Below are 12,242 nucleotides of genomic sequence, written 5' to 3'. Positions count from 1 at the left end.
GAATGTATTTTTTACAAGACCATTTCTTCTCCACAAATCTAACAGTTGTTCTCCATCAGGGTTCCTTTCTCCAAATCCATGTATGCCAATGATGTTCTTGTATCCATGTCTGTTTACTCCTACTTATGTATTCAAATCTCCAGTAATAATAACAAGAATAATAATAATAATGATGATGATAATAATAATAATAATAATAATAATAATAATAATAATAATAATAATAATAAAACATCATTAACTGTATCTTTCAAGTCTTGACGAAACTTCTCAGTTTCTTCATCACTGCAACCTGTCTGTGGGGCTTATACTTGTTATTCCATCGCTTTTGTAGGTAACTTCTGCTGTAACATCAGTCCCTTCACTAATTAAGAGTTCAACACCATTCTTTGCTTCCTTCTCTTGTCCACTCCGGTACAATTTGTACCCTCCCTGAAGAGTCTTACCTCCTATCCTCCTCCACTTGGTCGCACTTCATCCCATTATCGATATTTTTCTTCTATCCATCATGTCTAGGAGTTTTTGGGCCGATTGCAGAAACGACGACTAGTTTTAAGCCTTAGATAATGTCTACCTTAACAGTGTATAAGTTCCACACGGTCTTCCATTGCTTAAATAATGTTCAGCCCGTGTTTAAATAGACATAATTTCAAGTTTCAATATTGGTTTGAAAATGGAGAAAGAAGTATCTTTCACGCAACTCTTTGCTGGTCACAACCAATGAAAATCGTCGGTGCGTGCGTCGAACGCTAGCCATCTGTTGTCTTCCTACCAAAACCAAACCCCATGGCACTACAGCCCTTGAAGGGCCTTGGCCTACCAAGCGACCGCTGCTCAGCCCGAAGGCCTGCAGAGTACGAGGTGTTGTGTGGTCAACACGAAAAATCCTCTCGGCCATTATTTTTCGCTTTCTAGACTGGGGCCGCCATCGCACCGTCAGATAGCTCCTCAGTTCTAATCACGTAGGCTGAGTGGACCTCGAACCAGCCCTCAGGTCCAGGTAAAAATCCCTGACCTGGCAGGGAATCGAACCCGGGCCCTCCGAGTAAGAGGCAGACATGATACCCCTACACCACGGGGCCGGCTGTTGTCTTCCTACACATTACTCAAATATGGCTAAGCATGAGCATGACTTGTCCACAAATAAGAATATCGCTTTCGGTGGAGATTAAATCTCATAATATTATCGACAGTAAAGGGACAGGCCACCGTACGAGGAAGTGTAGCTTTAATTATAGTGTTGTTACGCTGCAGCGGTGCATATAGAGCCATGGTGTACTGAAAGAATTGTACGCTGGAACGGACTCTCGCGCTCAGCTCATTTGAAAATAATACCCACTTGCATACTATCCTCTTCTTACAGGGAAGTTTAGATAATAGATGCATTTATGCAGTGTTAAAAAGGTAGTCAAAACATAATTCCAAATACCTAGCTTATAAGTAGGTAAGCTATTAAGTTATTCTATTTACCGTGTTAGTTTAATCAATCAGTATTTTTATAACTAGTTGACTTTTGACAATTAATTAAACTCATCTCTCTAGCCTACCCACCTGACTGAGTGGCTAAGGCGATTGAGGCGCTGGCTTTCTAACCCCAACTTGGCAGGTTAGATCCTGGCTCAGTCCAGTGGTATTTGAAGGTGCTAAAATAAGTCAACCTCGTGTCGGTAGATTTACTGGCACATAAAAGAAGTCCTGCGGGATTAAATTCCGGCACCTCGGCGTCTCCGAAAACCGTAAAAGTAGTTGGTGGGACATAAAGCCAATAACATTATTATCTAGCCTACCCTATGACTATGAGTCATGCCCATGACCACTCGAAATTGTCTGTTGTATATGGGGAAGAATCGTTCAGTATTCTCTCAGTTCGTATGTTGCATCATTGCACAATACTTCAATAATCGAATCACGAGATCAGCGGTGTACGTGGACAGTGAATAAGTGAGCCGACTGATGCAGTAGCTTAAATAAAAATATATTTAATCAGAAAACCAGTGGTCTACTGTACATCTCGGGTAGCCTGTAAAAAATATGACTATTTTAAAAATCCTCTGTTGATAGAAAAAGACATCTTCAAAGAAGACCAAGGTAGTTGGCCGTGCTTTTAGGGTCGCGTAGCTATGAGCTTGCATTCGAGGGATGGTGGATTCGAATCCTACAGTCGTCAGCTGTTAAGATGGTTTCCCGTGGTTTCCCATTTTCACACCAGGCAAATGCTAGTGCTGTACCTTAATTAAGGTCACGGCCACTTCCTTCCCACTTCTAGACCTTTCCTATCTCATCGTCGCCATAAGACATATCTGTGTCGGTACGACGTAAAGCAACTTATTTGGTTAGTATTTAATATGTAGGTTACTTATTGTTGATACAGGTATTTTTACATCTAATTCTGTATATATAATAGAGTTGTGACTTCCAGAGAACTGTGGAAAACAATAAGATAGATAGGTATAAAATTTTAGTTATGTCAATTATTATTGTTATTATTATTATTGTTATTATTATTATTATTATTATTAACCACTGAAGTTTTGTGTTGTAGTATAATAAGCATATATAGTACTGCTCAAGTACCTATTTTTTCCTGCATTTCAATTTTTAACTTATTTATTTTGTATTATGTACCGGTACTTCCCGTGAATACTATAATCTATTAGTTTCATGGTCCGTATTGATAGTTCAAGTACAAGTATGAAGGATGAGTTCTCCACCTAATCAATACTTTATTTTACATAGTGTCAATAATTTACATAAAAACAGTACCGGTTTCGACCCGTAAATAGGTCATCTTCAGCTGTTAGATAACCTACTTAATAGCAACTGTACAGAATAAACAATACTAAAATTAAAACTAAACAAGAATGCCATTAAATAAACATGATACCACTATTCTAAAACTACTTAATATTAGCTATATACATATGGTACAGTTTTGGGGTTAAGGGTGTTATTTTCAAATATTACATATATTGAGGCTGGAATAGGATACGGTTCTTGGAGTTGATCAAGAATCACTGGTATTCAGATTTCAGGTTGTCTGAATGAATTTCCAAATTCTTTGAAATAATTTAAGAAAAGACTAGGCAAACAATTGATAGGGAATCTCCCACCTGGATGACAGCTCTAATGCAGATCATTGTGTGCAAATACTTTTCGTCTAACACTATATACGTATTTATTGGAGTTGTCACTGTGGGGGGAAGGCTTTGTGACATCAAAACTTGATGCAAAGAAGTGGCTGCAGGAGAAACGTGAATCTAAAAGCTAGATGACGCATAAGAATGCGGTTAATAGAATGAAGACCACACGGCAGCAGCAAGCATTGAATGTTGTTGTTGCTGCTGTGTTATCAGTACACACTACATTGATGCAAATGGAACGGTGACTAATGAGCCGTGAATTGGTTCACTGTATCGATTCAGTAACGTGAACGGAATCAGATGAATCGATTCAGTAAAATGAATCGAATATCCCATCACTATATTTATAACCGACTTGGAATTCAGAAAATCTGTTGGGTATGTTTGGGTATTCTGGGAATTTTTTTGATGATGCAGACCACTATCTTATCTCTATTGAACTAAGTATCTCTAGGCCTAGGAGGAATAAGGGTAGAACATCTCTATGCTGAGAAAATTAGACATAAGTACTGTACATACACATGATTAGTGAAGAGTTCCAAAAATAGACAGTAAGCAGGTTCATGATATAGAAAGCGAATAGGTGGCATACAGGAATGCTGTAGTAGAAACAGCAAGGTACTGTCTAGGAAGAACGGTGATCAGAGATGGAAAAAAGCAAACATCTTGGTGGAATGATGAAGTGAGAGCAGCTTGTAAACTCAAAAAGAAGGTTCATTAGAAATTGCTCCAAACAAGAACTGATGCAGACATGGAATTGTAGGTAGGTGAAAGGAACAGAGCAAAAAAAATAATGGTTGAATCCAAGATGTCATGGGAAGATTTCGGTAATAACCTGGAAAGGCTGGCTTAAGCAGCAGGAGAATCTTTTTGGACAATACTAAAGAATCTTAGAGAGGGGGTGAATAAACTTTGTTTGGGTAAATTAGGTGAACTCGTAAATCCCAGGGAACCGCTAGAGAGATGGCAGGAATGTTTTGAAAATCTTTTTCAATGTGAAAGGAAATATTTCTGGCGGAGGACTATGATGTTGGTGAAATTACGCTTGAAGTTGAAAGGGCAGTCATAAAACTGCAGGAATAGATGAAATCAAACATGAAATGGTGAAATACAATAGGAAGTCAGGGATAAAATGGCTTCATAGGGTAATAAGATTAGCATGGAATATTAGTATGGTACCTTCCGATTGAAGAAATGCAGTAATTGCGCCTATCTATAAGCAAAGGAACAGGAAGGATTGCAATAACTATTGAGGTGTTTCATTGATCGGTACACCAGGCAAGGTGTTCACTGATATTTTAGATGGGGTGATGCGATCTGTGGTTGAGAGGAAGTTGGATGAAAACCAGCATGGTTTCAGACCACACAGGGCCTGTCAGGATCAGGTAAGTGCGAAATGCTATGAGAGGAATAGACAGATATGTTTGTTTCTTAGATATAGAGAAAGTATATGACAGAGTACACGGGGGGGGGGATTATCACCATACTAGGGGACTATGAGATTAAGGGTAGTTTATTAAAAGCAATCAAAGGCATTTATGTTGACAATTGGGCTGCAATGAGAATTGATGTTTGAACGAGTGTGTGGTTCAAGGTCCTTAGAGGGGTTTGATAAGGCTGTAATCTTTCACATTTGTTGTTCATACGTGACAATCTACTGAAAGGTATAAAGTGGCAGGGAGGGATTACATTTGGTGAATGTCAGGTTGGGAATACAAAGCTGGAACAGGTAGATAATTTCAAGTACTGAGGATTTATATTCTCCCAGGATGGTAGTATACTAGGTGAGATTGAATCAAGGTGTAAAGCTAATGCAGTGAGTTTGCAGTTGCGATCAACAGTATTCTGTAAGAAGGAAGTCTGCTCCAGGATGACTATCGTTACACCGGTCTGTTTTCAGACCAACTTTGCTGTATGGGAATGAACGCTGGGTGGACTCAGGATATGTTATTCATAAGTTAGAAGTAACAGACATGAAAGCAGCGAGAATGATCGCTGATACAGACAGGTGGGAACAATGGCAGATGGGTACTTGGAATGAGGAGATAAAGGCTAAGTTGGGAATGAATTTGATTGATGAAGCTTAATTCATAAACCAGAAAGGTGAATTTAGAAGGATGGGATACCTAGGAGAATAATGGACTCAGTCATGCAGGGTAAGAGAAGTAGAGGGAGACAAAGACGACTCTGGTTACTCAGTTTCTAATGATTATAGATACAAGGTATAGAACTAAACAAGGCCACAGAGCTAGTTGCAAATAGAGGATTGTGATGACATTTAATAATTTTGCAGAGTCTTGCAGACTGAACATTGAAAAGCATAACTGTCTATAATGAAGATGTACGTATGTCTTCTTCTGGAGCCATGTCCTTGCAGTTGGCGACCATGATGAAGTGATTTTTTTTGTAACCGGCACTTCAGCGGCTACACCAAACACAGTTAAAGGGAGGAAATTAAGTGCAATTACACGGTACCTAAAACACTACACACACAACATATCATCTGATGAACTATGCAGAACTACGCCGATAACAACACTGGTAAATATCAGTAGTGGCAACTTGATGATAATAAACCAGGAAAGTGGAAAGGAAACTGGGAAACCTTACCAAGGGCCATGGAGATGCGAAGGTTGCGGTTTTCCGAAAAGCCAACAGTGATCTCTTGATTTCAAAATATTATTTACAAAATCGGCAATACAAATTAACTCCTGAAACAAATTCGCCAGTACACCAAATCTAGACACACACTACATGCGACATACACGTTCTTTGACAAATATAGTTTTAGATGTTCCTAGACAAAAGCTTTGCCTTAAGTTCAAAGAGTTAAGCAAATACATTTCAGTACAAAACAAATTCTGCAAATACAATATTGAAGGTAAGAGGAAGCACAAAGTACTATTACATTTTAGAGTGATATCAAAACTTGCTTTTCACATCTGATCAAAAGAGTGGCAATTAGGGTAAACTCCTTTGATACACCAACGCAAACTAAACAAAACTTAAAACCGGACAGAAAGCAACAGCGCTTACCCCAAGGCAGCCCATGCTGGTGCCGAGGAGACGTTCACGACGTCAAAAACTTTGGCAGGCTTGCCAGGCCAAGACCAAGACGGCTCAGAGACTTAAGACTTCTCACGAAATGCTGCCTAGCCCCTTTTAAAGGGAACTCTGGCCTTGGAGTAGCCAATCAGAACACAGGAGCTTGCCCAGATTGACCAATCACAACTCTTTCAGCGGTCACGTTCTTTGAACCATTTTCTCAAACACAAACGATCGCGATCCTTCCATTTCCAGCATAATAAGAACATATTTCTCAAATGCATAAAAGGCCAACACACCCTGTTCAAAAATTCGCGTCACAAACTTTCTGGACTGTTCCAGTAAATATAGAAATCTAATCTACTAGTTACAAATACAATGTTAAAAAATATTTACACTGTACAGGTTAGGTAGTTACATGGAATACAAATAAAATATTCTATCACAATACACCAGATCATACAGTAAGTACTACTTAAAAAGGTTTACAAATAAAATCCATGACAAACACTTTCCACTTCCAATATATTCTACACCTGTGTCATTTTTATTTTGTATTTGCTGTATCATGGCTGTCAAACCACTGTAGGAGGTTCCACAGCCAGAATAATCTCACATTTCCAAACCTATTAAGGTTATTAATGGAGGATACAGAAAGATAGGGAGGATTCATTACCCTATTTAATCTAAACTGGGTCCCCTTAGGATGGAAAATTAGCTTTGTGTCCATTTCACCTGCATGAATCAACTGCAGAGTCCATTTACAGAAATGTAACCTAGATTCTAGGTCACGCATTTTCAGTTCATTCATTGGTGTAGTTTGTACAGTTTTAGCTGTAATACTTTGTAGTAAATGAGATAATGTTGTAAATTTATGTCGGGTAGTGCATGCATGTATTTCAATGAAGTGAAGAACAATATTAAATAAAATATCGTGTAAACGTAAAAACAATGAAGAGCTGAGTGACTATGGACAAAAATCGAATTGCAGTAAATCAGCAGTATTGAAAGTGGTATTCAGGATAGTTTGAAAGTTTTCATGCCTATTCATCGAAAATTTCACCGAAGCACGTGTTTTGTGAAACATGGCGAGTGTAGTTTTTTCAGGTAAAGATGGAGGACATGATAACTGTTAGGATGCTTTGCGAGATCTAAGAAACCTGAAGAGTAAGAATGCATCGGAAGGGCAATGCAAGATGCTGGGGTTTTTTTGTTTTTTTTAGTGTTATATGAGATGAATGTTCGTTCACACAGTTTTTGGTTGAATATAATCTTACCTTACCTGCAGCAGACCATGGCACTATGGACAACCACCTTTGAAGATTGGGATCTCTGCCTCTACTAAAAGACTCTTTATCAAGTGTGGTATGGTTGAAGTTAGTTTATTACTTTTGATTGACTTTCGATAGGAATAGTCGTTATGTAAATAATTACCTAACCTGTGAGTACTATGACTTGTTAAATGCTTTTATAATTTATACAGGCCACGAACCTACTATGCTGACGTAGCAGGAGGAGAGGTGATACTCCCATGTAGCGAATCCCAGGTGGCGGATAGGGGGGTCCTAACCGGCTTGCTGGCAGACTTGAGGGAAATAAAATACCTCTCGCAGATCAAACATACAACCCCCTGTAGGTGGGGGACACAGACAAAGAATACACCCACGGTATCCCCTGCCTGTCGTAAGAGGCGACTAAAGAGGGCAATCAAGAGATGATCAAATTAGAACCGTGAGACTACTTGTATTAGTACCATCACGCAGGGAACACCATGGGTCGCTTTTACTTGCGCGTAGTACCACTATGTTAGGTACATGTAATTAATCTCATAATAGAACCGTATTGAGGACAATATATTAAAATTATAAAATCCTTTTAATAACAGCCACCTACTCAATACAATACATTACTCATTGAATTATAAAATAATCATGAGGTGTCTTAAATAATGGAACATGTTTCGTTTGACATAGCGAACATCATCAGCCTTAATTTACAAAGATTAGGTCAGGGCCCTGAGCTGAATGATAAAAATTGTTAAGAGTGACAATGCCATAATAAAAAGTAAAATGATAACATTAGACTTGAAATTGTAACAATATGTACAGATTAACAGCAAGTATTTGTAGTGGAATACATTGAACGATTGTAGTCTGTAAAGTTAAAACAAACATGAGGTTGTTAAAGTAAAAAGATATAGATATAGTGGATCTTAAAATATATGTCAATGCGTGAAGCGTGAATTAATTATTGACTATGGAGTTCTTAAATTGAGCAAAACAAAAGTTGAAATAGAGTTTATTGAATAGTACGAGTCAAACTGAACCAGTTAAAAAGTGCAAGGTGACGAAACTAAGGTTAAAATGACGTGAACTTCAGTAGTTAGGAATTCTGTAGGAGAGCCAACACAATGCCAGAAGGAAATACAAGTTGAACTAGTCCGTATTTACACGCTAGCAGTAAAATGAATCGTATACAACGTAGGACACCAATGTGGACTCGTTAAAGAGTAACTATAAACGTGAAAGTAGGGAGAGTTCCAGCAAACCAGAGATGGATGAAGCAGATTATGGCACAATTGGAGTTAGAAATCTGGAATGAAAGAAAAGGGAGGAAAAATAAAGTAATGTTATAATGAAAAGAAAAGAAAAAAAAATGAAGAAGGAGGCTTACCCTTGGGACTAGTGTGAGGTGTTCGCTAACGTTGGCTGCATGAATCAAACTGGCGAGTAACCTTATTGCTGCTTCTAGTGTTGTATGTATGTATACGTAGAGGCGGGGAGTGAGTCATGTGAGGAGGAGGGGTGACAGATTCCTTGGGCGGGTCGGGTATGTACTATGTTAGGTACAAAATAGGTTCGTGATTAGTACCAACAGAGTGCAGGTTTGTGTTGCCTGTGAATGGCACCGCAATGTGCGAAACACCATAGGTCTGTATTACATATGCAAATTTCATTACCTGTGAGTAGTACCATAATGTGTGGAATACGAGTCTACGGTAGTTTTGATTAGTACTGACAAATACCACAGTTCTACTTTCCTAGCAATAAGTACCATTGTGAGGGGCCGATGACTTGGATTTTGGACTCCTTTAGACTACAAGCATCATAGATTCAGTATTGTGCTATAGAAGCAGTTGCTTGATCAGTAATACTATTGTTTTACGTCAGTTTCTGTGAATGTGAAGCATTGCGGGTCGGATCCATTGATTGTTTTAAATTCTTATCCATCAATTCATTCTTCGTCCTCATGTTTTGAATTCTGGTCATTGGAGGATTTTGGACTTCTAATTTGTCATTACTTTTCGTCTCATTTCATACCATTAGGGGCCGATGACCTAGATGTTAGGTCCCTTTAAACAAGCATCATCATCAGTATATACAGGATGTAACAATAAGGTGTTGCCAAACTTTCAGGACACATTCTTCATACATAGAAGACATGGGAATGAGTCCAGAAACACTTTATTTCCATGTTAGAGCTCATTTTCTACAATTCTACCTAGTAGATTTATTGTGGGAATCTCACAGGAACAGAACGTACCCACATACCACATGAAACTCTTCCTTACAAGAAATGTTCAATATGCCCTCCATTAGCATTGATACATGTATCAGCCCGCCGTCGCAGGGATACATTAGTGCATTTCGAACTGAGAGTTTTGTTTGGTATGCTGGCATGTTCTCTTCCTGTGCATTTCCCATGATTAACGTACTATATAGAGTTGTTGAAAATAACTTCTAACATAAAAATAAAGCATTTACAGATCCATGTCCATAGAACATTTTCTTATTCTACGTGTGACAAATGTATCCTGAAAGTTTTGCTGTACCTTGTTGTTACTACTCTGCATGTAGCTACTTGTGAAGTTTCAAGTAGAAATAATTTTATAAATTGCTAATATACTACACATCTGCTTCTGCACTCCTTTCAACTATGATGGCCTTGCAGTGAAGTAAACTGTGTGTTCTTGAGAAGTGAAGGGGACACTGCTTCGTTTAGAACACCAATGTGTATGCTTTCATTTTGTGTAAGCATTTTATGTTTATTACTATTTCCTTCCCTTAGGAAATCAATATGGGACAGAGATGTTCTGACACAAGAGGAATTACATTTGAAGATGTCAGAGTACCAAAGGAAAATGTCCTCATTGCGGAAGGAGCTGGCTTCAAGATTGCCATGGGAGCTTTTGACAAAACACGACCACCTGTGAGTCATCTCTTGCTTGTACAACAATTGATTCTGTTTTAGTTGCATGGCATTCTTTATCATATTGAAAATTAACTACCCACAGATGAAATGTCTACCCTCGAGTGAAATGTGTAATAATGGACAGATTTCTTTTTAAGCTGCATAATGCCAACTCTGTTTATCAATGTGGCAAGCATATAACTGAAAATTTATTACTCATATCCTCTTTTTTTCTTATTCTCTTTGTAATTCAGATAGAAATTTTGTGAAATAGCACACAATTTATCAGAGAATGTTGTAGGAACAGATTTCTCATCTCAGATGGAGTTTTTTTTTTTTTTTTCAGTTGATAAGAATGTAATAGATTCATGCTGCTTAGCACTCGACCTAGCTAAGCTGCTGAAAATAGCATTATCAGTTGAAATTGGATATACTTCGCCATTTTCTTTAGTAAAAGTTTGAAAATAGCATTATCAGTTGAAATTGGATATACTTTGCCATTTTCTTTATTAAAAGTTTAGTTCGTTTCCAATATTTTGATATATCCAAATTGTAATTTGTAGACTCGGATGCAGTCAAAATGTCATTCAGCTAAATTATAAGAAAGTGGTTAATAGTTTTGTATTATGTAGGTTGCTTCCGGTGCAGTTGGTCTTGCCCAGAGAGCCTTAGACGAAGCTACGAAGTACTCCAATGAAAGAAAAACGTTTGGCGTGCCAATTAACAATCACCAGGTCAGTAATGATATTTTTCCCGTGAAGAGTTTTAACATATTTAATTTAGCCAGCATAGTACAGCAATGACTCTGCTGAATTTCTGCTTCTTTTCAGGCCGTTGCCTTCATGCTAGCAAACATGGCCATAGGTGTTGAGACTGCCCGTCTTGCATGGATGAGAGCTGCATGGGAAGTAGATCAAGGTCGAAGGAATACATATTATGCATCTGTTGCTAAAGCATATGCTGCTGATGTTGCTAATAAATGTGCAACTGATGCTGTTCAGGTAAGAAGTAAATTATTTTTAAAAATTTAATGACAGAGGTCTTCCCATTATATATCATTAAATCATAATGCCTTTCTAAATATTCTATACCGAGCTCGATAGCTGCAGTCGCTTAATTGCGGCCAGTATCCAGTATTCGGGAGATCGTGGGTTCGAACCCCACTGTCGGCAGCCCTGAAATGGTTTTCCGTGGTTTCCCATTTTCACACCAGGCAAATGCTGGGGCTGTACCTTAATTAAGGCCACGGCCGCTTCCTTCCCACTCCTAGCCCTTCCCTGTCCCATCGTCGCCATAAGACCTATCTGTGTCGGTGCGACGTAAAGCAAATAACAAAAAAAAAAAAAAAAAAAAATATTCTACATAAGTATTATAATTTGAAACATTGGGAAAAAACTGCAGAAACTGTATTTTTTAAATATTATATTTAAAAAATTGACATCGTTTTTTGACATTTGGTAATGTAAAAATTTCAAAATGTAATAAACACTACTGCTAAGAAAGTCTGTAATATAACAGATAGTGGAATTTATGCAGATTATATAAAAGAAGTATCAAAATGCTAGCTTTATGTTCTTTGAAGTTGTTAAAAGTATACAGAAATTAAACAAATAGTTCAAAAGAGAGAGAAGGAGAGAGATATTAACCACAGGAACTAAATTATCTCGAATCTGAATGATCATTTTCTCATATCAGCTACACATTTTGAACTAGGTATTGTTATGAAGTAAATCTCCTGACATTTAGTAGATTCTCAATACAGCGTATATATTAACACACTGGCATTTAATACTTCTATTCCCAGCCACCTTTCGCTTCCAAAATCTCTGGATCTTTAGTCCTATTTAAAAATTAGTTTGTACTTGC

General features: G+C 37.9%; 1 protein-coding gene across 1 annotated transcript in view; it reads left to right on the top strand.

The window, feature by feature from the left end:
- The window catches only part of Mcad (Medium-chain acyl-CoA dehydrogenase), a 92,503-nt gene that overhangs the window by 53,954 nt on the left and 26,307 nt on the right, over window positions 1–12,242 (top strand). Inside the window, exons 8-10 of the mRNA XM_067148176.2 lie at window positions 10,254–10,394; window positions 11,009–11,110; window positions 11,207–11,377. Of these exons, the coding sequence (XP_067004277.2) occupies window positions 10,254–10,394; window positions 11,009–11,110; window positions 11,207–11,377 (414 nt within the window). The remainder of the gene's footprint in view (window positions 1–10,253; window positions 10,395–11,008; window positions 11,111–11,206; window positions 11,378–12,242) is intronic.

Source organism: Anabrus simplex, chromosome 5 (genome assembly GCF_040414725.1).
Source record: "Anabrus simplex isolate iqAnaSimp1 chromosome 5, ASM4041472v1, whole genome shotgun sequence".
Lineage (NCBI taxonomy): Eukaryota > Metazoa > Arthropoda > Insecta > Orthoptera > Tettigoniidae > Anabrus > Anabrus simplex.
Note: the sequence above shows the minus strand (reverse complement) of the source record. Positions and strands in the feature narration are given on the sequence as shown.